Source organism: Diospyros lotus, chromosome 1 (genome assembly GCF_014633365.1).
Source record: "Diospyros lotus cultivar Yz01 chromosome 1, ASM1463336v1, whole genome shotgun sequence".
NCBI lineage: Eukaryota > Viridiplantae > Streptophyta > Magnoliopsida > Ericales > Ebenaceae > Diospyros > Diospyros lotus.
Genome location: NC_068338.1, coordinates 20,430,624 through 20,458,027, shown reverse-complemented (window position 1 = coordinate 20,458,027; position 27,404 = coordinate 20,430,624). Strand labels below are relative to the sequence as shown.

The window sequence follows — 27,404 nt, the reverse complement described above, 5'->3', positions numbered from 1 at the left end:
GTACATTAAAAATTATTTTTTTATATTATTTTTAATATAAAAAAATAATTTTAATTTTGAGCTGCCTCGAACTTTGTGAGATATCACACGTGGATCCACCATTGGTATTATGAGATATTACTAGATTTTTTGACAATTATTGGCAGAGATTTTTATATAGTTGCTTGTGTCATTGACAAACCTTTATCTCAATTACTACTCTATTCGCTCAAGTTCTTGACATGAGATAAAGAATGGGTAAATCACACCAAAGGTCACAAAATTTTGGCGTTATTTTCAATTTGGTCACTAAACTTCAATTCCTTACAAAATGATAACAAAACTTTAAAATATTTTACAATATGCTCACTAAAGTGATTTTTGGATAATTTATCACCAAAATTGCTGACGTGGCAATGGCCACATCATCGCTACGTCAGCAATTTTGGCTATGAACCATTAAAAATCACTTTGCAAGAAATTAAAATTTAGTGACCAAATTAAAAAAAACGCCAAAATTTTGTGACCTTTGGTATGATTTGCCCGACAAAGAATCAGATGGATCACAAGGAACTCTATGTTATAGTCACTTTTACTTCTCTCGCAATTTTCACATTTGAAGATGCCATAATAGATCCATCGTCTAGGTGCCAAAAAAGGTGATACTTTGGAAATTATTTTCAAAAAAGTGGTGTTTTGGGAATTAATTTTGAAAAAGTGATAATTTTGGTAAAAAAATCATAAAAAAAAGAGATGGATATACAATCCCAAGAATAGCTTTTTGATTTTCTAGATCCAATTGGCAATAATTTCATGTTGTATTGAACTATTTTCATATAATACTTGTTATTTTCTTTTCATTTAAGTTTTCCATCTCAACCACTTTAGGAACGACTGCTTTTTAAGTTTTGAGATTTTATTTAGGGCCTGATCCTTTTGGACGATCCTAAACCCAATTAGTTTGGATGAATTGAGGGTGATTTTTAGCATAAATATAGAAGCGCATTCTCAATGCAAGAGACTTTCTATTCAAGGGTTGAAAAAGAGTCGATTTTTTATGCAAACTTACCCTTACCTTGCGGGAGGAGAGGTCTCCGCAATTAGAACTACTAATCTTTTTAACTACAAAGAAACAATCTTACCATTACTGTCAAAACTCAAATCATAGAAAAAAGACATGAAGGAAATACACATTTATATACAAACTGAAAGCTATTTTCTGGTAAGCGGATATCAGACTATGGTCAGAGCATTTTAGAAATTGCAAGTCAGTAGGTGGCAGAGGTTCCATTCAGGGGGCTTAGTTTAGCTCCAAATAGCAAGAAAGAGTAAAAGAACAGGAAATCCTTCAGTCCTGATTAATGTGCACGGCTGAAGTTCTCAACCAATTCTGAGAATATGACAAGTCCTGCACCTCCAATCACAAGAGAAAGTGTGAGCCTGCCTCCAGGAACCAACTGGGGCAGTTTTGGCAACTCAGTCGAATCCGAATACCTATCTGACCAAGACATGGCAGCAGGAAGAATTCCAAACAGTACTAACACTGCAAATACAACATGAACCAAAGCACAATAAGTCCTTGTGAGAGAGACAAACGAAAGAGAACTGAATTCAAAGGAGATCATTTTGCATCACATTGTAACGTAAACAGGGGAGTAACCAATTCATCCACTTGTAATTATGTTCCAGACTTTGTTTAGATGGGATCTCTAGGATAAATTGTAGAATCTCAATGGAAGTTCAGGTTACACAATGCGCCTGCTCAAGGCAAATTATAGAATACCTCCATATGTCCCAGCAAAATCCAATGCTTTGAAGAATATATCTGGGTCCAGCAGTGACAAGATTAATGGTGGAACCAAAGTGAGTAGATATGGCAGAGGTCGGCTCTGGCCAGATGGGAGTTTCAGCACTGCAAATTTTCCACATTCACAAGGGTAAATTAAATAAGAAAACAAAAAAAAAACTGCTCTTACAAGATTGAAACAGGAGAACGTGGATTCAGCTACTAGAGAGTGAGAGAGTCTTATTAACTAATAATGGTTGCCATTACTCACAGAACCTCACATGTTCGACCCACAACCTTGCCCTCCCCATCTCACGTGGTCTACACAAGACACCATATGACGGATGGCTGGTACTTACACTATTGGCCGGGGCTAAGTGCAAAACTATGGTTCATCTGGATTTCCCTTGAGCCTAAAAAGTCATATCTTATCAAAGAGTTACACTGGTTATCCCTTCCCTTACCCCTTTTAGTTGGCAAATAAATGAATAAATATAATAATGGCTGTCAGAAAGTCAAACTATCATCAAAGGCAAACTTAAATACATTTATGTTGCATTTAGATTGAGAAATTTCAAATGACCATGTTTGATTCTGTCATTTTGAAATACTTGCATTTCAAATCCTGGACTTGGACCCAAATACAAATGCTTCCAACAATTATATAACCAAACAATGTATTTGGAATTTTTCAAATTCCAAATGATGAAGTTATGAACATATCCATACGCAACCTTAAGGAAATACATGACAAATTTAGAAAACTAGGCCTTTTGTTGAACAAAGAAAACATTTATAGAATGATTCAAATTCAAAACAAAATATATTGTCAACTGAAAGTGACATGCACTTATTAACAGGACAAGCTTCTACGAAAAAAACTGACCACCTTGGTCACTTGCTTAGATTTCCACTTCTACTTGTATCTGAATTTTATGGTTTTATGCATTGAACTTATGTGCATTTAGGCACGCAAATTCATGGAATTTGAACATGTGAATGTTCATAAGTGATAGCATCAAGGAATTTGAGTGCATGAATAAATATAACTTAGAGGGTGTTTGGCTAAGCTTAGAACTTTAAAGCTATAGATCAGCTTTTCTAAAAAGGTGGTGAGATCCCTGATAGTTAACCAGGTTTGTAACCAAATCTCAATAGTTTTCAGTAATTTCCAGCAAGAAAACAAGAACAATCAAAGGCATTCCAGAGGCCCTTACTCTCTAGAATCTTCTACCCAAAAATCAGCTACTCTTCCCCTCTTCTTCTCAGCTATTTATACCTCTCCTCTGCCCCCCTCTAACCGAATTCCCTTGCACATGCAGATTATTCCTTCAGCATGAGGATTACAAATCTACCCCCCATGCGCACATGCTGGTTGTTACACCTGCATGTGTTGATTCCCTATTCTAATCTTCATGCGTGCCGCTGTTTGTGGCGTCTTTGGTAAGTCCGATACACTGGTGGCCTATCATTACTCCCCTCCCACACTTTCACCTTGTCCTCAAGGTGAAAAGTAGGAAATTGTTGCTGAATCATGTTGTAGGGCTCCCAGGTTGCCTCTAATAGGGGTAAACCCTTCCATTGGACCAAGACATCTAGTCCATGCAAATTAATACCTCTTCCAAGCCAAACTCCCAGCACCGCTTCTGGTTCAACCCTCATCTCTAAATCTGCATTCAGTTGGTGTGGAATATCCACTCTTGCTCCCCTTGCCTCCCTTAGCTATGACACATGAAAAATAGGGTGAATATGACAGTGTGCTGGTAGTGCCAATTTGTAAGCCACTAGCCCAATCCTTTGCACAATTTCAAATGGCCCATAGAACCTAGGAGCCAGCTTTTCATTAGGATGGACAACCAGGGTCTTCCTTCAGTAGGGCCTTAGCTTCAAATAGACGAGGTCACCCACAGCAAACTGAATATCCCTTCTTTTCCGGTCAACTCCCCTCTTCATGATAGCTTGAGCTCTTGACAATTGATTCTTGAGTTCTTCCAAGGCTTGATCCCGCTCCAGCAATGTTATTCCATTGTAGACACGGCAATAGTTCCCTTGTCAAATCTGATCAAAGCTGGCGATTCCCTTCCATACATTGCTTGAAAAAGAGTTACCTTTGAAATAGTGTGGTATGAGGTGTTATACCACAATTCAGCCCATGACACCCTTAGGCCTCGATGATGCAAAATAGCGTAGGTACGTCTCTAGGGTCCTATTGAGGATCTCCGTTTACCTGTCCGTTTGAAGGTGGTAGGCCGTACTAAGATGAAGTCTAGTACCTTGGAGTTGGAACAACTTCTCCCAAAAATGGCTCATGAATACCTTGTCTCTATCCAAAACAATAGACCGGGGCATGTCGTGAAGCCTCACTATTTCTTTGACGAAAACCCCTACTACTACTCCTGTTGTGAATGGATGTTTGAGACCAATGAAATGCCCCATATTTATTGAGTTTGTCCACCACCACCAGTATAGAATTCATATGGCCCGACCTTGGTAAACCCTTAATAAAATCCATAGCTATATCATCCCAAATTTGATCTGGAATAGGAAGAGGCTGTAGAAGTCCCCCCAGCGTTAAGGATTCATACTTATTTTGTTGGCAAACGTCATAGCAGCTCACATATTGACGTATGTCATGCTTCATGTCGGGCCAATACACACTCACTGCAATTCGTTTATACGTTTTCAAAAACCCTGAATGGCCTCCAACACTTCCATCGTGACCCTCATGGAGTAATAATGGAATTAAGGAAGAACCCTTAGGCAAGAACAACCATCCCTTGTAAAGGAGCTGGTCATCCTCCAGTTGGAAATCTGATCGGAAAGAAGGATCCTGCTGTAGCTCCCTTATAATTCCCTGTAGGTAGGCATCTTTTTCCACTTCTTGGGCCAGTTGATCTAGTTGAACAACCTTTGGAACTATTAGGGATAATAGCGCTGAAGAGTGACTGATTCTTGAGAGACTATCTGCTGCCTTATTTTCCAACCTGGGGTGATAGTGTATCTCGAAGTGAAACCCCATCAGCTTCAACATCCATCTTTGATATTCTGGGCTCACCATTCGTTGTTCCAACAAAAACTTCAAGCTTTTCTGATCTGTCTTAACAATGAACTTTCTTCCCAAAAGGTAATGCCTCCACTTTGAACTGCAAACACTATGGCCATCAACTCCCTCTCGTAAACTGGTTTTTTTTCTCTCTGACAGCTTAAGAGCGTGGCTGAAGTACGCCACGGGCCTATGATTTTGCATTAACACTGCCCCCAATCCTTGCCCTCAAGCATCAGATTCAATGATAAATGGTTGATCGAAATCTGGTAGTGCTAAAATCGGAAGGGATACCATTGCTCGCTAGAAGGCTTGCTCAGCCTCCACATTCCAAAAAAAAAATTATTCTTTCTTAATCTCTCTGTGAGGGGCCACGCCATCTTGCCATAATCTCTTACAAACCTTCTATAGTATCCCGTGAGACCGAGGAACCCCCTCAAGTCCTTCAAAGTTGTGGGTGTGGGCCAATCCGTCATGGCTTGCACCTTGTAGTGATCAACCGACACACCTTGTTGGGAAATGACGTGGCCTAGATACTCAACCTCCAATTGCCCGAATGAACATTTTTTCTTATTTGCAAACAACTGGTTTTCAGCCAACACGTTCAAAACACAACGCAAATGCTGCACATGCTGTTCAAAATCATGGCTATAAATCAATATATCGTAAAAAAATACTAGTACGAATCGTCTCAAATACTCCCTGAATATGTCATTCATTAAGGATTAGAAGGCGACCAGTGCATTCGTCAGTCTGAAGGGCATAACAAGGAATTCATAATGGCCCTCGTGTGTTCAAAATGCAGTTTTTGGAGCGTCCCTCGTCTTGACTCAAATCTGATGATAACCAGATTTGAGATCCAGTTTTGAAAAAATCGTAGCCCCATGTAATTCATCTAGCAGCTCGTCAATGATTGGAATTGGGAACTTGTCAAGGACCGTTACCTTGTTCAAGGCCTGATAATCTACACAAAACCTCCACCCCCCATCCTTTTTTTTCACGAGCAGCACCGGGTTGGAATAGGGGCTAACACTCAACTTTATAATTCCAGTTGCCAACATCTCATGTACCATCTTCTCGATCTCATTTTTTTGAAGATAAGGGTAGCGGTAAGGCTAAACACTAACCAAAAAAGTGTCGGGCAGGAGGTTGATGGCATGGTCCTTGTTTCTGATGGGTGGCAATCCCTCTGGGTTGGCAGAAACCCCCTCGAATTCAGCCAAAACTTCCTCCAAACCCCTAGGCATACCTACCTGCAACTCATTGAACTCGGCAACCACCCTTCCTATTTCCAGCAGTACTCCCTCCCCATTTTCTTTAAACGCCTTCATCATAGCTTTCAAGGAGACTAATGTCTTACTTAAACTCAGGTCACCCTGCAAATTCACTGCCATTCCACCAACCTGGAACTTCATGGTCAGATTACTCCAATCCACGCTCATTTTTCCCATCGAAGCTAACCACTTCATGCCAAGGATGACATTAGAACTCCCTAACTCCAACGGAAGAAAATCTTCCACTATTTGCAGGTTATCAAGGATCAGTTTCACGCCCTTGCAAATTCCTGCTCCTTGCATAGCCATCCCGATCCCCATTATCACCCCATACCCAGCAGTTTCTTTCCTCAGAAAACTCAAATGTTACACCAACTCGGACGCTATGAAGTTATGGGTTGCTCCTCCATCCACAAGAACCACTACAGGCTGCCCTTCTATGTGTCCCCTTAGCTTCATCGTTTGTGGTGTAGTCAATCCCACAACCAAATTCATGGATACCTCGATCACTTCTCCCCCACACCCCAACTTCTCTTCCTCTTCGCCTCCTTTTAATGTTCCCTCCTCTCTTACAGCATCTCCTATTTCTTCGTCATAGATCATCATAACTTGGAGCTCCTTGTTTTTGCACCTATGACCTATCGAATATTTTTCATCACAATGAAAGCAAAGGTCCTTCTCATGCTTGGCCTTCCATTCAGCCTCACTAAGGCATTTAAAAGGGAAGCTTCCAATATTTCTAGAGGCGTGATACTTGGGTCCCGCTTGGGTCATCAGCTTCTGGAAGGAACCCGAACTCTTCCTTGGTACCGGGGACAATCAGGTGGTGACTGATGGTGCCAAAGGGTAGCTACTCTTTGGTGGGTTTGCTGCCTTATAACAGTTCTAAAGAGCTACATTCTTATCCTCAATATTTTGTGCCACCACCATGATCTGATTGAGCCCCTAAGGTTGTAGCACTCTGATCTCTGCTCTTATCTCCGGTTTGAGACCGTTTAGGAATTGGCCTTCCAAAAATGCATTCAGAACATCTGACACGGATGCAACCAACGTCTCAAACTGCAACATATACTCCTTAACAGTTCCCTCTTGCTGAAGAGCCAAGAAACACTCCTCCAACGACCCTTCTTGAGTGAAGCAAAACCTACCCAGAATTCCCTACTTCAAGACTTCCCAGCTTCGAATTCCTCTTTGCCAAGACTCCCATTGAAACCAAGCCAGAGCCACAGCTTCAAAACACAGTGCGACAAATTCAATCTCCTCCTCCTCGATTAATTGATTGACCACAAAATACCTCTCAGCTCGGAAAATCCACACGTCGGGATTCTCCCCTTCGAATGTGGGCATCTCCAGCCTTTTTCCCCGTAATTCCGACCGATACCCACCTTCGATTCCTCCTTCCAAGTCGCAGCCTCCCAAAATCCGAGGGGTTACTTCGGAATCCATGGTGAATTTTGAGGGTCCCTTTTGCTCCTTGGTCTTGCTCTTCCTCTCTCGCTCCTGCTCGTCCCACTTCGTTCTCATGAAAGCAAACTGCTCTACCATCATCGCCACATTTCATTCCATTGCCTGGATGTTGCCTCTCATGGCTTCGACTCCCCTTTGCATGCCCTCCATCTTCAACTCTAATTCACCCACTCTCTCCGTTAAGTTCACCATGAAGATCAGTCGAGCTCTGATACCAAATTGGTGAGATCCCTGACAGTTAACCAAGTTTGTAACCAAATCTCAATAGTTTTCAGTAATTTCTAGCAAGAAACAAGAACAATCCAGGGAATTTGAGAGGCCCTTACTCTCCAGAATCTTCTACCCAAAAATCAACTACTCTCTCCCTCTTTTTCTCAGCCATTTATACCTCTCCTCTGCCCCCCTCTAACTGAATTCCCTTGCACATGTAGATTATTCCCTCAGCATGAGGATTAAAAATCTACCCCCCATGCGCACTTGCTGGTTGTTACACCTGCATGTGTTGATTCCCTATTCTAACCTTCATGCATGTTGCTGTTTGTGGTGTCTTTGGTAGGTCCGATACACCGGTGGCCTATCAAAAGGTTACCTATTTTGGCTAGGCTCCAATAGCCAAAAGCTCTACCTAGCTTAAAAGCCTTTACACAATGTTTGTAAAAAGTATGGGGGTACAAATTTTCATTTTTGAATCTTGAAGGAAAAAAAGCTGGTTTTGACCAAGACCATTATATTTTGGATTTAGATGACATGGAAATATCATATGATTGTTTATGTTAAGAAATTATTGAATGATAGATTTTGATGAAAATTGTTGAATATTGATATTGATTTTAAGTAATTAGGATTACTCTTGTTTCTTTTGGTTCGGGTTTTGCATCACTTTGAAATTTAAATTTATATTTGTTTTAATGTTAATGCATTAAATCTTTTATTTGAATATTGATCTATTAGGTGGGGTAACTCTTGCTAGTCTTTAAATTCACCCATCTCCCTATCATTCTTTAAGTAAGTGGGATTAGACTTAGACTAAAATAGGAGATTTATCAATGGACTCAATTTAGGATAACTTATTTTCTCAGTCAATTTAGTTTTATAAGTTGCAACCTTTAAAGATGTTAATGGTTATTATTTTAGTTTTATTTCCTTTGTATAAATATTTTTAAAAATACTTAAATGTGAAGTTCAATTCCACAAATAGTTTACTTAGCTGACCGGTGGTGATGCACACGCTTTAGCAAGAGGTTCCACTCCTCTTATTTGGTCAATCAGTGATCCACCTTCACTCATAGACAGATGAAGAATGATTCGACAAATTTATGAAGTAAAAAACCCCCCCTTTACTTCAAGGGAACTAGAGGAGCCAAAACAGAAAACTAGATGATGCAAATGGAGATAATATTCGATAGGATAAACTGCACCTCTAAGGAGGGGGAACAGTTTGCTACCTTTATGTTTGAAGAAGCAATTAACTGGTGGCGCATGATCCAATGCCAAGACCTGAATAAATGTCGTATGAAGAGATAGGGAAGATTTGTAGAAGTATTCAATGAAAATATATTACCTAGGAATAATACAGTGACACAAACAAAATCTTCCTAGTCCTAGAGCAAGGTAACATGGCAATTGAGGAATACGAGACGAAATTTGCACAATAATCAGGTTTGCACCACACTGGAACTCGTTTCCAAGGAGAGAGACTCAATAAAACCTTATAACCAACTTGAAATTCTACGTCTCTTATGATGTTTTACTCTTGTGTTTAGTTTTGATGATGAAAAATCACATTTGGTTTTGATCCCTATGTCATGAGTCAAGTTTATGGTTTTGAACAAAAATTAATTTGAAATATCAAGTATTATTTTGTTAAAATGAAAACCAAATTAATTATATTTTTATACATATGGAGATTTGCAAAAACAAATATTAAGATTTAAAAGAATATCTTAAATGATTTTTACAAATTGATTTTAAATCATTGGATAAATGAAGCAAAATGTTTCAAAGGCAAAATACCATATTGTTGAGCCCAAATTGTTTCAATCAACCTATTATGTATTTTGATGTTTAACAAAACATAATTTTTAGTAAAACTATTTTTGGTATATTTAAATCCCCTAATGGATTTTTTATATGACTTATGGTGGAAAACATATTTTAAGTATTATAGTATTTTGTGTATCAAAATGAACCAAGAAACGCTAATTTCCTAAGTCTGGAAGATTAGTGCATTATAAAGAGACATATAAAAAAATATTCATTGTTTTTAATAATATTCATTTTATAATATTCATTGTTGTTAAAATAATTTTTAATGAATTTTTCAAGAAAAAGAAGGTATGCATTTTAGAGGTGGTAAAATAGCTAAATACTGAGTTTTTACTAAAACCAAAATTCTATTTTCTTATTGTTATGGATTTTGATTTTTTAGATAATTTTATTAAAACCAAATGGGGGGTATTTTATTGTAAATATGTTGTGGATTGTATCATCAAGCAAAGTTAATTTTATAGCATCCAAATTTCAGTGAATTTTTATCTTGGAAAACTGTCAACAGTTTGTTTCAAGATGTCGACAGTTTCTATTAAACTGTCAACAGTTTCAAAGCTTGCTCTTTGTATCTAAATGTCAACAGTTTCTGTCGCAGACAACTTCTAACGACTAGTTTTTCAAATTCTAACGGCTATAAACGGCCAGCTTTTGGTTGAAGCTTGTAGGATGCGTATAAATACAAGTCAAGAATGATCTTGAAGAGGCAAATGGATGGGAATGAAGTGAAGTAAGCTTGCAAAATTTATTCATCTTCTCAAATTGTATTTGTGCTCTAAATTTTTCTCACTCAAAGGCTTTGATTATCATTTGAATTATCTTGTTCAAGTCTTGTACTTTATTGTTGAGAGATCATTGTAACTAAGAGATTCATCTCTTAGATTCTCTCTTATTATTCAGTTCTTATATTTCTTAGCTTGTATAGTTAGAGGGCCTACTTGTATAAGTAGGAGGTTGTAATTCCTAGTTTTGAATTAGAGGACCTACTTGGTTCAAGTAGGGGGTTTTAATGGATTGAGTTCAAAATCCTTAGTGAAGAGCTAAGGTAGTGGATTAGACTTGGTTTAAGCCGAACCACTATAAATCCTTGTGTTCATCTCTTGCTTATGCGTTTTACTTCATTTATTATTTCAAGCATTTCAATAATCCTTACTTCCATTATATTCTTATTTATTTTGAAAAAAAAATTAAGTTTTCAAGTTAATTTTTAAATAATTCAATTCACCCCCCCCCCCCCCCCTTCTTTGATTGGTGCCATAGCATTTCAAACCTATCATCTTCTACAAGAGTTAGCATAGCTTTTTTGTCTGACACTACATTATCAGAAGTCTTTGGCCAGAATAATAGCAATATTTTAGGTACCTTCTTGTACCATCTTTGGATCCATCTGTTGTCTTTCAACAACTCGTAACAATACAAAAGTGAACGACACTTCCTACAATAGAGTGCCTCGTAGAGTGCAAATCCTAGGTTTGAATGATTGCTATTATTGTAGGCAAATTCCATCAGCATTAACTGGTCACTCCCAGTTGCCCTTCCATCCACCATCTAGATTTCTTGGTCCTTCCGAAACTCCCAACAATTATCAACATTTATGCAAATTTTCTGAACTCAATCTTAATCCAGCCAAACCCAGAATACTCCATTTCATCTCAATCTCCAACTGATTGCAGCTCAGTTATCATCTTCTCAATTTCCCTCCTATTTTTATTTATTTATTAATTTATTTTTGAAAATTCGTGTAACTACAGCATGTGTGTTCAGAGTTCCCAATGCTTCCATCTCCTGGACAGCATGAGCCATGCTTGCTAACACCACAGTGGTACATAATCTCAATTAAGAAAGTATCTTCTGTCCAATTAGAGTACAGCAGAAAAATAGAACAAACCTCAAACCTATGCAATCACAAAAATTACATGGTTTCTCAGACGATGGCAACTCTCAGATCTGCCTTCTCAAGCCGAAGGGCACAGAAATGGGCTAACAAAGACTTGAAAGTGATTTGTAACGACTCATTAGTGGGTCTAGAGGATTTATTAAAATTTTATTTCGTATGTCATATTTTGGGGGCATCGTTGGAATTAATTATTTTTATATGAGAATATTAATTGTCAAATCTAATATTTGAAATATTGGGATTAAGAGGCCATTAGCAAAGTTGCATTAGTGAAAATATTATTTTTGGAATCAATGTATGGTGAATAGTTAAAGAATGATTGTGTGGATAATGGGTTTGGGCCAAGGGTTAAAAGGTCCAATAGAATTGAAGAATTGAAATTCATTTATAAATTGGGTTGAGGCCATTAGGCTTAAAATGAATTAAATATGTGTGTGTGTTATTTTATTTGGGGCCTAAGATAGAAGTGGGTCATTTTATTTAATTGGGCTTTGATTTGGGCTTGAGCCCATGTGCATAAAATGTGGTGCTTTAATTAAATGAAAAATGTGATGGTGTAATGACTAAAGAGGGTTTATATTTTGTATTGTGTGTGAAAAAGGTAAGGGTAATGTGGGGATTTCACAAATGAGTGGAATAAAGAAAATGTGAAAGAAATAAGAAATTGGCAAAAGACCAAAAGAGACTTGGATATTTGTATGTGTGTGCGCAATTGGAGGGAAAAATTGGAAAGCAAAGTTGGTAGGTGGATCAGGAGGCTAGCGGGAGAGCCATGCCTCCTTGATTTTCTCCTTCAATCTCTTCTTCTTCTCTCCATTTTTCTAGCTTCTCCTAACAACTTCTTTCTTCTTCTTCTCTTTGGGTACCAACCAACTTAAGGCAAGTTCCTCTTGCACTTTTTTTTATATTGTGCAAGTTTTCCCCTTCTTTTGGATGGAATGTCAAAATATGTCTTTGTTCTTCATATCCTTGTAGTTAAAACTATTTTTGTATTAGTTGTGTGATTATCTTCATTTTTCCCTTAAATCTTGTGGCTTGTTTAAATCTTTTGTTGGGTCTTGTTTTGGTCTCTATGGGGCTTGTTTTCCCCATCTTTTATTCAAGGAATGGCAACTTGGGGGTTAGGGTTTCGTTTGTGAGTGTTTTGGGTGTTTGTCGTTCATGGGTTTTCAATTTTGTGTGAGATTGGTCAACTATTTGAGCTGAAAATTTCAAAACATAATCCGTGTATTTCAAAACTTACTCAAGCAGAACCTTTGATTTCAAAACCTAATCGCTATATTTCAAAACTTGCTCAAATAGAAACTTATATTTCGAAACATGTGCTCTATATTTCGAAACTTGCTCAACATAAACTTACATTTTGAAACCTCGTACTCTTTAGACCATACTTTTTGTCCCGATATCGGAATTAAGATCCGTTTTTTTTGTTCCGACCCTAACTCAATAAGCTTCGATTTGGTATAGGATTTGAACCATTTGGACAACTATTGAGCCTATGAGCTTCCTTTGAAATGTATGCTTGATTCGTAACTTTCACCTTCCTTAAAATTCGTTCAATTTGAAATTCTGGACACAAATGCTTCCACCTTGACCCGGTTATTAATATTATCAAATAATTGCACTTAATTGATGTGGTGGAACCTATTTAAATGTTGAATTATGTAAAATAACCAGAAATCTTAGTTGGCAAAAATTGAGGGTGCGTGAATGTTACTTGTTATAACTTTGCTTGTGATTGCATTGCATCGCATTGCATTATGTTACTATATTGCTTCGCATTATGATGTCGGGGCATGGGTTGCATTCATTGGGGGATCATGCTTTGTATGTGTTGGGAGCGTGAGCATTGGCATGACATAGTTGGCATGTTGAGTGTTGACTTGTGTATGTTAGGCAAGCATATGCATTAGAGCATTCATGTGTGTGAATTTCCTACGTGGGCGTAGCATGGCCTGATGCTTGGCTTATGGGGGCCTTGTCATCACGTTAATGTTGCAAGAGCCATTGCATTCCTTATGTGTTGCATTGCATGGTGGTAGTGGTGGTGGAAATGGGCTTGTGATTGTGATGCGTAAGACTAGGGGTTTGAGTCCAACAACATCTGTATCTTGTGATGCGTAAGACTGGGGGTTTGAGTCCCACAATAGCTTGTGATCTTGATGTGATTGTGAATGCTTCAACACATGATGATGATGGAGATGGATATGATACTGATGGATGTGTTATGAGAGCCTTGGGCTCATGTTATTGACTTGGTAGCCTATCCTTAGCTACTGGCAAGTTGTATTTAGGGTCTTGGGCGCCAGTGTATGCATTTTATGTGAGCCCCAAGGATCATATGTGTGCATCTACGCATTTATGTTATGGCTGGGTAATGTGTTATACAACCACATGGCATGGATTGTGTGTTGGTTATGTATATGAGAATGGCATGTGTCTCCATATACGGCATGATAGGCATGATGTTCAAGGAAAGTCTGGTTGTATCCATTTTTCATAATTTCTATATATTTGTTCAGTCTTGTGGCTCACCTTGAAAAAATGTTTTGATAAAATGTAAGAAATTATATTTCTTTGAGGATGTTGTCAATTGTAGAAAGCATGAATCCAATTGATGTCTAGATGTCGGGTAGTGATTTTCCCTTGATTCCGAGTTATTCATGCCTTCATATATCGATCTATTGATGCTTCCCTTTGCTATATATTTGCTGAGCCTTGTGGCTCACCCTTGTTTCTTTTGTCATTCTAGGAAAGAAAAACATAGTTCAGTGAACAAAAACGCGGCCTAGGTGGCTGCTGGCCGCCGCGATTATGGCCAAAGCAGCCACCTTAGGCGCCGGCCCGGCTAATCGGTACCGGGCGGCACCTAAGCGGCCAAGGCGGACGCTTAGCAGCGTGAATCCCCTGGCCAAGGCGGACAAATCGGCCGCCTGGGCCGCGTGAAGCATTTAGTATAAATTGATTAGGGTTTTGTTTCCTTACCTGTTACCCCTTTCTCTCGTCGATTTCCCCTTCTCTCTCACGCACACCGCCATCGACAGTCTATTGCTGAATCACCGTCGCCGTCGCCTCTCTCGTGCTCGCACGCCGCCACCGTCTCTTGTAGTTGCAGAGTCGCCGTCGGCCCGTTGTCACTGTCTCGTGCTCGCACACCACCACGCCACACTCTGGTTGTCTCTTGCTCTTGCAGCTTCACCTTCTTCACTTGCCGTCACCACCATCTCGTGCTCGCTGCTCGCACACTGCCACACTCTGGTTAACGGTTGACGGTTGTCTCTTGCTCTTGCAGCAGCTTCAACCTTCATCTTCTTCAATCTTCACTCACCCTCCGGGCCTCCGCCTCATTCGGTAAGTAGTAGCCAGCAATAAGCCTGCTTACTGTTGCCTCTCCCCCTTTTGGTTTTCTTTTTATTTTTCTGTTATTTAATTTAGTATTTATATTAATATTTGATTATTTGTTATTCAAATGTTTATTAATTATTATTATTAATGTATTTAAAAAATTAATATTTGCAACTTGCAAGCAAGCAACAAATGTAGCAAGCTGCCTTTGTTGCTGCTTGCTGTAGCAAGCTGCAAGCAAGCAACAAATATAGCAAACTTCAATTAGATAGTTAAATACTTAGATTCTTCAAATATGGTTTATGTTGCATTATTGTTGCTTTTGTCTTATTGAAGTTTGAACCTAGAACTGATCTACAACAATTGTTTTCTCATGCTTAATTCTATATTTCACTTGTCATTCCATTATTGTTGCATTATTGATGCTTTTCAACTTTGATTTAATTGAAAATAACATCAAATTACATCACAAAGTTAAAAAAAAAAAAAAAAAGCAGTTTTCCTAGGCCCCAACCTGGCGCCCGACTAGCACCTAGCGCCTTTTAGAACACTGACATAGTTATTTGGGGTGACTCCTGATTAGATGTACAATGTGTACAAAGATGTCCCAACCTCAAGATCCGTGGGTATTGTTTTGAGAGCTTGAGTAGAGTGTTTCATTATGTATTTAAAGTCTTAGTGCTCTTTTATTTTGAAAATGTATGGGTGGCAAGCTCGAGATGATGATATAAAGAATGTTGTAATATTTATTATGGTTTCTATTGATAGTGAGCAAATATGGAAATGAAAATAAATTTTTGGCAATTTTGAGTGATTTTTGTATTTATATCCATTTTGAATGGATTTTCTCTCGGACTTCCTAGGCTAGTGGGAAAATCCGGGAGTGGACCTTGACATGGTTGGTGAAGTCAAAGAAATTGGTACGATGTTAAACAACTACTTAGGTCCATACCCAGTACCCCAAATATTAAAGCAACAATATTAACCAACAGAATGATAACAATTTGGAAATGAGATCATCTCTTTCAAAAATCAACAGAGAAGTTAACTCACAGTCAGCAAGGAAATCGACGAGACCCAAAACAAATCCAATGTAGGACGTTGCAATTGCAAGAAGTGAGAACACCTCGATTATTGGCTGCATAACATCATATAATTATTACAAAAAGGGATAATGTTATTTACCATAAGATGAATTGTCCAACTTCTACATGAACCTTAAAGGAGACCAATCAAAATTACAACTCTATGACTGTCTTACCCCAACTTCTGCATTGGTAGATCGCAGTAGTTGCAAAGGGTCAGCAATCTTATCAGAGCCCATCTCAAGACTTGTGATTGATCCAAGAATAACAGCATTCCATATGAGAAATAGGGCAAGGGGGATAGCTGTGCCAAGGACAATTGCAGTCCTGCGGATTGATATATTTAAAACCCAAACATGTAATGAAGAGTTCTGGTTATAACTAACAAATGTTTGGCAAACACAGCAAGGAGAGTCAAATCCCGTGAATTATAAACCCCCATGAAGTTAAGAAATGATCACATGTCAAGAAAGGATAGATTTCTGTCTCTTACTCTGATTTTTCCTTATTCAACCAATTGATCTTTTATCACGTTGATTGCTTAAAGGATAGATGGAAAGAGAGCTCCTCTAGTCTTTGGCTTCTTGATTACCTTCATGGCATAATTTTTTGTTCAATTTTTAGTGAATAGTAGACAGTCACACGCTTCTCACCTGGCTGAGAGAAGCACAAGTACTAAAGAAATGATGGGAATGAGAGGAGCCACATGGTCAACAGAATATTGCTGATGCTTGTACTATAAAGATAATGACCCTACCGAGTATCTTTTTATGCTTCATATTGCTCAATTACAATCAAGACATGTTTTGATTCTCATATAGCGACTTTGGAATCCCAACTGAATGTTATAAATCCATTATTGTTTGAGATTTAAACATGCGGTAACTTCTTTTCACTTTCAAATTTGAAATGATTTTGTCACTCATATCACAAGATAATTGTAATGATAGTTGTTAATTTCAAAGATAGAATTATTATGAGCTTAATAATCAGAAAATAGAATCTTCATATTTTTCACCTTAGTTCAAGCAAAGCATGAATTAAAAAATCTTCACCTCACTTTGGGCAGATTTCCTTCAAGATCCATACAGAGGACAGGAACCACGTTCTGAAATAAGCCAGATTTGAAATAAACCATTGGTTGATTGTTGCAATTGCTTAAATGCTGAATTACCGAAGGATGTAGCTATTTACCTGATAAACAAAAGAAAGTGCAATTATGGGTATACTGAGAGGAACAGCTTCAAAATTGGCTTTCAGAAGAGCATCCCAATGTATGTTTCCACTTGCAACTGCCTACAATAACACCAAACCTTAATTCCACTAAGTGGGGTCAGCTACATGGATTTTGGTTTGGCAAGACTTGAAACTACCTAAAAATAATATACATATATATGCACAATTTGTGGAAAAATTAGCCACTAGGAATAAAAAATTTGAAAATTCCAAAAATCAATTAAGGAATTAATGTAAGGGCGACATTGCATCAAGAATTCTGGTTATTCCTTTTCTTTCACACTTTTGTATTGGATACCCTAAAAAGTAAAGGCCATTTCCACTGCACAAGGCTTAGCGCTTTATGAGAGTTAGAGGAGGATTGAATTTGAACGCAACCTTCCCCTTGGTTTTGAAAAGAGGTTGATTTCCAGGGTTTTAACACATGACCTTCCTGTAACAAACAAGCAAGCTTACCATTACTATCTAGGCTTACCCTCTGGATAGTCCTTAACGAGTAGTAGGAATAATGCCACTGGTTTCAATAAGAAAAGATGGAACGGTTCCTATCTTTTCATTGTCATAATCAACATCAAGTTGACAACCATATGTCATGGTATGCGAACAGCAACGAAAAATACTATCAATCTTACATAACAACAGACAGTCTATGCAGAAGAATGGTTATGAAGAGAGTCAAGAGAAAGGCCAAAAAAAATATGCTAATAGTGGTCCAAGGGAGGAGGGTGAGATGAGAAACTAGTTAAAGATGTAACAGATTTTTAAACATTAATTCTAGATAGCATCTCATTTAGTAATTTGGGCATGAATTCTATCAGTTTCATGAGAATAAAAAGTTGTTCTCACAATGCTTTGTCTCAAAATCGCAAGGTAGCTAGGTTTATTTACATAGATTTTATATGGAAACCATATAAGAATGAATAACATTCAATATGCATTTAATGTTTTACTACATATATTGAATGACAAAGAATTAAAGAAAATACAAATAAAATACTCAAATGGTCGAAAAATATATGTTTGTTTTGATTTGTTTCCCATAGGAAGATATACATTTTTCGTTTTTTGCAGAAGTGTTGATTAAAACACAGGGCAGTCATGCACAAAAAATCTTGGAGCTCCGGTACCCTTGATGGAGACTAACACTTGGAAGTTTGATGCTGAACCCGAAAGAAGAAGAGAAGAATAAACTAAAAAACTCAACTCAATTATCAATATTTTAATCAATAATCTAGAGCTGCCTTCCATTACATCCTAATGAACTTTACAAAGGCCACTAACAAACATTGTCCTACTCTAATTAGGATTCTATACCTACTAACTGAAGGAAACAAAAGGAAAATAGGAAATAGACAAAAGAATTCTTAATATCTACTTTTCTGTCCTACATCAAAGTTTCTTACTATTGATGGACTCATATTGATTAATTCTCAAGTTATTTTTAGGAGAAGGGTCAGGTAGGACAATGATATGGTGCAACCTTCAAATTTTCTGTCACCAAGTGAAAAAACATATCTGTTTAAGATCATCAGAACTTAGCTCTCAATAGAATCTATGCTTTATGTATTTGCAATCAACTTCTGTCTCCATACAATTGACACTCCACTCACTACTAGAACTATATAGCACTTTATCCTCCAAAAACAAGATCAATAATCATATATTCATGGAGCAAGATAATTACCACGAGAGCAGCGAAGGAAATGATGATTCCAAATATGAGAACACCATTTACTGCTCCAATAAACCGCTGACTACATTACAACGCAAGTTAGGAGTTTTGTGATCCTTTAGGGAAAAAAAATAGTAATGCAAAGTCACTATTCACAAAAGGTATTCAAATAAGGAAAGAAAAAAGAAAACTAAAACCATAGATAGGCAAGTACTTTGTGATGGGCTAACAGAAGTGATACTGACAAATAATTTTGCCGATCACAAAAAGAAGAAAAAAACAAATAACAAACTTATGCATAAGTGCATAAGTTGAAACCAGAGGCAAACAAGAAAAGGAATAAAAAAGAAGAGCAACGATGGATTAATGTTCAGGCTGCTGAAAATTACTACAGTTGGAAGGCAATTATTCTATATTTCTATCCCAAAATAAGAAGAAATGTCATTGATTTAATGAGTCAAATTACTCATCAGACTGGCAATGTGGATAAGATTCAAATACTTGCAATCTCATAGTAGAGAGAAGGATTTGTTTTAATCATGCTTTTAAGTGTTTTAGACAACCCCCTCTCCCTAAAAAAAACCAAAATGAAAAAAGAAAAATAAAAGTAGGAAGAGACAAGGACACTGACCTTCCAATGTAGCAAATTCCACCCAAAAGCAATGAAAACAAGGTTGCACTTTCCCATCTGCAATCATAATGCCGCCCATCAACACCTAAAACCATAGGCAAGTACTTTGTGATGGACCAACAGAAGTGATACTGACAAAACTAAAGCTTGCAGGCATTATGTTTCTGTTTAGGATCATAACATAAAAGGACTACAATGATATCCAGTAAGCAGACATAAGCCATATCTATGCTGCACATTGCACAATCTGAAAACTCTGCAATTAAAGTTCTGCCACCAAACCATTTCATGTCAATAATAAAGGATTACTTTGGGGAAACTCTCATCAATGGGGGGCCAATTATCCAACAGAAATGAGAAGTGATAGAACTCTTTAAAATTGAAAACAAAAACAAAAACAAAAAATGAAAAGGTTACAGAACTTTTACTAGGAAAGGGATGCATTAGCTTGACAAAAACCAATATTGATGTGATATACTAAGGACTCAGTGTTTATAAATTACATAGTTGTGTTGTTGCCCAGGAAAGAATAGGTTACATTTTGTTTATGATTTTTTATTGAAACTAGCCACAGAAACTCAGTGCCAAGAAATGTTGCAGCCAGAATGATAAAGCGTATAGTGATTATCCCATTTTCTTTGTGGCATGCATAAACTTAAGCAAGTGAAAAGTTTTCTATGTTTGCAGCACCAGATAAGAGAAGAATGATCATTAGAGATCTTCAAGAGGGTGTCCCTAGTGCACAAAACCATGACGTTCCAGTCAAAAGGAACAACCTTACTGTTGCATTTTATTCTTCTTGATAATGAATGACTTCACTAGTCAGCTGACATCATAATTATAAGTAATGATTTAGATGTCAAGATCAACAAATAATCAAAATTTTCACAGGGATGTCATAATTTATGACCAGGTAATAGTTGTCGTGGTGCCTGTGCCTAGAGCAGTTCATGTCCAGATTTTCATATTCTAGTATTTCGTCAAGATAAATTGAAAGTAAACTCATCTTGCAACCAGTGACAATAAATTTTTAGTTCTAAATCAACATTAGAATATAAAATGCATGAAGTCATCATTGGAATGCCAAAGATAGCACGTTTTCCATTGATCAGCTTGCTTTTTAACACCTTGATCAAGTCTATATATAATACTATTATTTAAAACTCGGTTATTTTATTTAATTTGAAGAAGTTAACAGTGTTGATAAATTACATCTCTATATATTCTGTACATGTATTTTATCTTGTGATGAAATAATTTTGCATGTTCAGAGATAAAACAGGGCTTACTGTGACTTCAGAGAATAGGTCTGGGTCAAGTTCTCAGAGAGCTCATTTTGGGGGTGTCAATAAAAGAATTTTGCATGTTTCAAAAGTAAACCTGGGCTACCGTGACTTTTGAGAATACATCTGGTTTAAGTTGAAGCAACATATTAGTACCTGAATCCCACCATAGAGATTCAAACTCCAAAACATCAATAACAAATTTAGAAGTTCAAAGAAGTAACTTTTGTTTGAAATTCATAAGTTTTTTGCATCTTCTAGAGAATAATAAGTTATCAGAATAGCTTTTCCAGAATCACATGATCGGGGTTTAAAATGGATTTTTGAAATTTACATGATTTACAATGATTTGGTATGCATACAATTTTATAATATTTTGACATTGTTTTCTGAGTGAGTTTATTTATTTCTTTCTACAATTAATGATTTCATGCATCGTACGTGTGGACTTGAAAGAGAGGATTTTGTACTGTATCTTCTTCTTCTTTTTTTCTGTAAAAGGAGTTCTTGTTGTTACTACAAGAACTCTACTAAGTCATTTAGCCAAAAAAATAAGTAGCACCTCTTTTTTTTTTTCTTTCCTTTGGATTTTGTCTGAAAAATTTTGCACATTCATGTATTAAGGACTCCGCTATAGTTGCCAAAATATCCGCAGTGGTGCCACAATTGGCTGTTAGTGCCTGATATGGTGATGCAGAGACCATAACAACTATTATGACTATGAACTGTTTACTCCACTATAGTTTCAGCTATGAATTGTATTGGCCCATTACACAAGCCAAAACTGTTGTGAGATGGTGTTGCAGAAATTTCCCAATGAGTATCCAGTACTTCATTCAGAAATAGTTTAACAAATATCAAGAATTTCTTCTAAGTAGGTTTTCAATGAGTTTACAGCAGATAATGAACATAAAAAGGATAGATGTGAAGCGATTCTGAGGTAAGTGGAGAAATCTTTCTGTGTTGTTCCAATCATTTCTTTTTCTGTCTATAATTTCCAGTTCAGAACACCAAATGTAATATTCATTGAAGCATATAGCTCTCATTTCTGAATAAGAACTCCATTCTATGATATGAATAGCTTCTTTAAAACAGGAAGCAAATCACATAACTCTTCCCTTATTTCTAATAATGTCCATCTCCATCTTATTGTTAAGAGTATCTCCAAGTTTGAGGGAAGTCATGACTAGCTAGTTCAAATTGTAAGTAATATGTGAAATATTATAAAGCAGAGAAAGTGGATCATGATCATGAATCTTTTCATGTTGCCTTACATGGAAAGGAGTCCAATGGTTATTGTTGCAGTGGTACATAGATCTGTTAGGATGAAATTATTCCATAAGCTTCAAGATAACCATTCTATGGTGCTAAAGTTTTGGCAAAGGCTCTTGAGCACAATGATTTTGTTGTAATGGTACAGGGAAACAATATGATATGATGGAATTGTTCCATCAGCTTCCTGAGAATTGGTTTCTAAAACTCAAATGTTGCCAGAGGATCTTCTTTCTGATTTTAGATTGGCATAGGCTCTTTCGTTTCTCCACCTCAAAATGCTTTTCTAAAGAGAAAATTTAATGACAGTCATACTTGAATGTGTTTTTCCCAAACCAAATTAAGGGTTAGAAGAAATAAGCATTTGAAACATGGACAACCCCCTAATATGTCAAACATCCTTGTTAAAATGTTTTAATACCATTAGACAGGGGTATTAAAACAGCAGAAGATCCACAATATTATTTCTCCTTCTTCCTGTTGAAAGTTGCTTGAATCGTTTCTTTAGAAGCTCCATTTTTTATATTTTCCAATCTGTGCCATTTTAAGTTTCTAACTTAAAATTCATGTAGTTCTCCAGTATGGCTTTGGATGGAACAGTAAACAATCAAAAAAATGTGTATTGAATTATTTGCTTCTTTCTACAACAGGAGGCAGAACTCTTTCCTTAAGTGGACTCATTTTCCAAAACACTGCATAAAATGCCACTCAGGGAAATGCAAGTAGATACTAGAGGGAGGTAAAGATACTTTATTCGACAATGTATTTTCTTTCTTCATTTATGAACACAACCTAGTCACATGAATAAGCATGATTTCTAACAAAATTTTATTTGTAATCAACATAAAACTACAAAACAAGTATACATGGAAACCATGAAAAATTGATACTTCAATAGGGATTCCATAGCCGTATGGACTATTTCCTACACACTAGCTCTCAAAAATCTCAAAATACATGTTAAACATGCCCTATGGTGTGACGCACATATATGATTGGCACACATATCAACGGTGATAAAGTTTCCATGGAAGAATAGAGGAAAAATGGCCAAATGAGCCCTTAAATTTTCAATTTTGGTCAGTTTAGCCCCTAAGCTCTTTCTTTTCTTTTTTTGCTCAAATTCATCCCTGAAGGGTTCAATTCAGGGATAAATTTGAGCCCCACCCCCCACACCCTCAAAAAAAAAAAAAAAGGATAACATTTCAAGGGCAAAATGAACCAAAAACTAGCATTTCAGGGACAAAAAAAAAAAAACCATTTGGAAAGGGTCAGGGGTGAATTTGAGCCCAAAAAGAAAATTTCATGGGCTAAACTGACCAAATTGAAAAGTTGAGGACCAATTTTACCTTTCCTCAAAGAATAGATGTGCTCTGTCTTACATGGCATGTCTAATGGTCATGACTAAATGCATTTTGCAATAGTCTGTCCAGATTGTTCAAATCATATCCAAGGGAAGATGCTATCTCCCTCATTGAATTTCAGCAAAAGTGTCCAGCACTCACTTTTGCCCATCCCATGCATATACAGATATATATATATATATATATATCATCAATTGAAACTAAAAAATTTGTTAACAGTTCGCAAGGACCATGAACAATGTGGTCAAGCTTTACCCTTTCTTCATTCAGATAGCCAAATATAACTATGAGCCTTGTTGCTTAACATTCAGGAGCCCATGGCATAAATTTCAGAATGTTTATGTTCTAAAAATTGATTACAGAAACTAAAATCAAGTAGAGTTCTAAGATTTCTTTTGTAGACCAACAACACTAAAGATCAATAAATTGTTGAATCAATATCAAGGTTTTAAATTTCAAGTTACATTTTGGTTATTCTTCATGTAAGTTTATCCCAAGCAAGGTAATGGGACCAGACAGTTAGAAAGAACATGCGAGTCTAGATATAAATCTAGATTCCCATATAAAACTGATCTCATCAATTTGCAAGTAAAATTAATTTGTGAAGGAGAATATAAGAGCCGGGCAGAATTTGGAAAACTGAGATTCATGACCACTCACAGAAGTATAAATTCTGAAATTTGCTTTTTTTCAATTCAATATCTTTAACAATTGGGTTTTAGTAGTAAATGTACATGAAATGTAAATGAGACTATAGAAACTTGCTCTTCCATAAGCACATTCTGAACAAATTCAGATAATTGGCTACTTATCACATGTGCAGGAAGGATGGTACAAGAATTGCATGTCATTAGAGGACAAAAAAATCATCATTGCAGTGGCAACAAAGAGAAATTAACAATGAAAATAATAGTTAGGTTCAAACTTATTGGAGTTTTAACTGAATGAAATTTGCCAGGTCTTTAACAATATGCCATTTCATTCCTTAACAGTTTTATCACCTTAACAAACAGTTTGTGCACTCAAAACAACGATGAAGGTTTAAAATATGTGGCATGAATTGTGTACAGAAAATAAATGGTAAAGGCATCAATTACGCTACAAAGTACTTGACCAGAAAGTTTGAGTTGTAGCTCATACAGTGGGATCCCAAGGAAATTTGTCAAAATATCTGATGAACGAGCCACATAGGCAACAAGAAGAGCATAATGTATGAAGATGTACGACCAGCTGCAACAAAAAAACTGAACTGTTTCAGATGATAAACCCATATTTGAGTAATGGAAGTGCTAATAATACAAACAAGTTTAGCAATACAGATGGCGATAAATCTACCTACCAAGCAATCTGAACTCCAGCTGTCCCGAGAGTTCTCTTGGCCATTGATACCTAAAATAAGCCACAGGTAAGTCATACAAGAAACACACATCAAGTATATTTGCTTTCGGTATAACTCCATTAACCCAAAATGAATATCTGGCATTTTCAGAAATGTAAAGGAAATGTTCTATATTTAAAGCTATCAAAACTTTAATCAGATCAAAACTTGGGATGTATATATTCAGCATGTGTTTGGGAATTAAGTGTTATTCCAAAAACATAGGAGCCTAATAGTATATATCCATGTCAATAGAGCAGAAGTTTTGTAAATTAAAGGATAAGAGAAAACCATTTACATTCTCAACTTAATTAATTGAATTCCAGTAGATATTGTAGAAGAGGATCCATTCAACAATCCATAGCAAGATCCTCAAACTTGGAACAGAAAATATATGAACTTCAGCAATGAAACATTAATATCTGTTCCTTTTGCAGATCTTGAATGTATACGCAGAGAGATTATAACCACAAAGTATAGGAAACAACAAGGAAATACCAATGACACACCACCCGACCCCAGTTCACACATTGTGTTGACATTCACTTCTGCAACAAGCAGCCCTGTCACAACCTGCATCATTTCAGCACATATGAAAAATAAAAAATATATTAACATGTATTAAAGTCACAACATTTAGCCATAGGTCAGAATGTTGTGAACTATGTTACATGGACATAGGAACCGGATGAAGGTAAGTTGGCCTTGTCTAATTTTTTATTTCCATTGACTCGAGGCAGATGGCTAAATGTCAATTTTAATTTTTTTATTTATTTAGTGAAATTTTATGTTTAAGCCAGTACATGACTTTTACTGTATATAAATGAGATTTTTATACATAGATTTGTACAGGAAACAAAAAGTTTGACATATTTATTTAGCCATCTACAACTAATCATGGTCCATATCCTACTTGAAGAGTCAAAGTGTCAACCAAGTATATTACCATAAATACCCAACAAATAATGCAGGTAATTGCAGAGGCCAGAAACCCAGATTCTTGCGTCACTGCAGGAATTGCAAGGATCCCTGCACCAACCTGTTTATAAAACTCAATTTAGTAGTGTTAGTTTTCAAAGAATACAAACATGGATTAGCTAAAATAGAACATTTTAGGACCTTATGCATTCATAATTGTGCTGTGGAATATCGTCCAACTTTGGCTGGCAAAGATATCATATGACTTTACTGGTGCTAGTGTTCAAAGAATACAAACATGGATTAGCTAAAATTAAACATTTTAGGACCTTATGCATTCATAATTATGTTATGGAATATCGTCCAATTTTTGCTACCAAAGTTTTCGAATGAATTAGGATGATAATAACTTGTCAAATTAAAAAATGATTCCTACCTTAGGATGATAATAACTTGTCAAATTACAAAATGATTCCTACCTAACCAAAATATATATTTATATATATATGACTAATGCTAGGAGTCATGACGGTGCCTTTAGTCATGTGTCGCATCCTCATTAGAGCACGGTCAACTCAAGGGATTAGGGGGCCCTAGGTCACTATTAATTTAGGAGCCCTTTAAAATATAATTAAAAAAAATCTTTTATTTTTAATTTTTTATAGCAGACAGAATGCCTTTTGAAGCCCTTCTTTTTTGGGCCCTAGGCCTTAGTAGCTTTACCTTCGGCAGGCCCTATATTAAAAGAGGTGCTAGGTAGAGGAGATAATGGCACATGATCTCCTTAGCCTCCTCCAATGAGAAGACGCCACATAATTAATGACACTGTCATCAATCATGACTCCTAACATTATTCTATATATTTATATTGATTTCATGTTCCCTATAGGCCAATAGCATGCACATAACAACCCCAGGAAAAGAAATGATCAAAGTTTAGGCATGTCAATACACAATCGGTAATCACCCTTATTTTCAAATTCTAGGTTACTTCTTAATTCCTAAACCATGTACAGGCAATAGACAATGGAAGCCAGATGCATGGGGGGGAGGGAGTTGCGAGAGGATTACGGTGGTGCCAGAGACGAGAAAAATCGCACTGGTGAGGCTTCCTGCGGGAATAAGTAAAGAAAAGAAATGGTTAAAATGGGGGCAATAACTTGAAATTTTGAATTCAAGAGTAAGTGACAGTACCGGGCTCCCTCTTGAGAGTGGCTTTATTGAGGTTCGAGAACAGCCTTTCCAATTCCAACTCCTCCTCTTCGTCTTCTTCTTCTAGTGGCGGTGGTGTCCGTCGCCTCTGCGAGAAGCATTTTAGCGAAATGGAAGTTGTTGCCGATGATGCATCCTTAAGAAAGCACCCATTCGGAAGCATTTCCACTGATATTCTTCTCACCGTACGTCCACGGTGCCGAGGATGGTGATGAAGAAGATGACGACGACGACGAGGAATGTGATCCTTGCAATTTAAACGTCCTAACCATGGAGTCTTAAGAACTGGCATATCTCTACTCCAAAGTGAACAACTAGAAGAAGATGATGATGATGATACGAAGGCCATTTTCAATTTCTGGTTATCTTCGGGGCTCTTTTTTTCTTTATTGTATTCGTGGCTGGCTGGCCGGCTGGCTGTCGCTCTGAACTGAACCAGCCATCCAAGTTCCATCTCTCCCGGCACTGGTCCTTCTACGGGATAACGTGGACCCTGCTCTTACCACCCAACCAGAC

At 37.0% G+C, this 27,404-nt stretch overlaps 1 protein-coding gene across 3 annotated transcripts; it reads right to left on the bottom strand.

The window, feature by feature from the left end:
* Window positions 1–1,157: 1,157 nt before the first annotated feature.
* Window positions 1,158–27,404, bottom strand: LOC127793536 (uncharacterized). 3 transcript variants are annotated; one of them, XM_052324279.1, is made up of 14 exons: window positions 26,871–27,404; window positions 26,748–26,788; window positions 25,705–25,797; window positions 25,257–25,331; window positions 24,720–24,769; window positions 24,521–24,610; window positions 19,462–19,518; window positions 18,843–18,912; window positions 17,117–17,218; window positions 16,978–17,030; window positions 16,099–16,249; window positions 15,891–15,975; window positions 1,763–1,891; window positions 1,158–1,522 (listed from the first exon to the last, which is right to left on the bottom strand). In XM_052324279.1, exons 1-14 carry the CDS (start codon window positions 27,340–27,342, stop codon window positions 1,338–1,340), a joined length of 1,653 nt encoding a protein of 550 aa, XP_052180239.1. In that variant the 5' UTR covers window positions 27,343–27,404; the 3' UTR covers window positions 1,158–1,337. The 3 variants fall into 3 exon arrangements, with proteins under 3 accessions (XP_052180239.1, XP_052180241.1, XP_052180240.1); XM_052324280.1 differs by lacking the exon at window positions 1,158–1,522 and adding an exon at window positions 8,995–9,046; XM_052324281.1 differs by lacking the exons at window positions 26,748–26,788; window positions 26,871–27,404 and adding an exon at window positions 25,878–25,901.

Bases quoted from the DNA above. Each gene is read 5' to 3' on its own strand.
- LOC127793536 (XM_052324279.1), bottom strand. From the start codon at position 27,342: ATGGAACTTGGATGGCTGGTTCAGTTCAGAGCGACAGCCAGCCGGCCA. The intron at 15,976-16,098 runs GTAAGACAGTCA...GATGTTATGCAG, and splicing joins CTACCAATGCAGAAGTTGGG to CCAATAATCGAGGTGTTCTC. The intron at 1,523-1,762 runs GTATTCTATAAT...TTGTATTTGCAG, and splicing joins TTTTGCTGGGACATATGGAG to TGTTAGTACTGTTTGGAATT.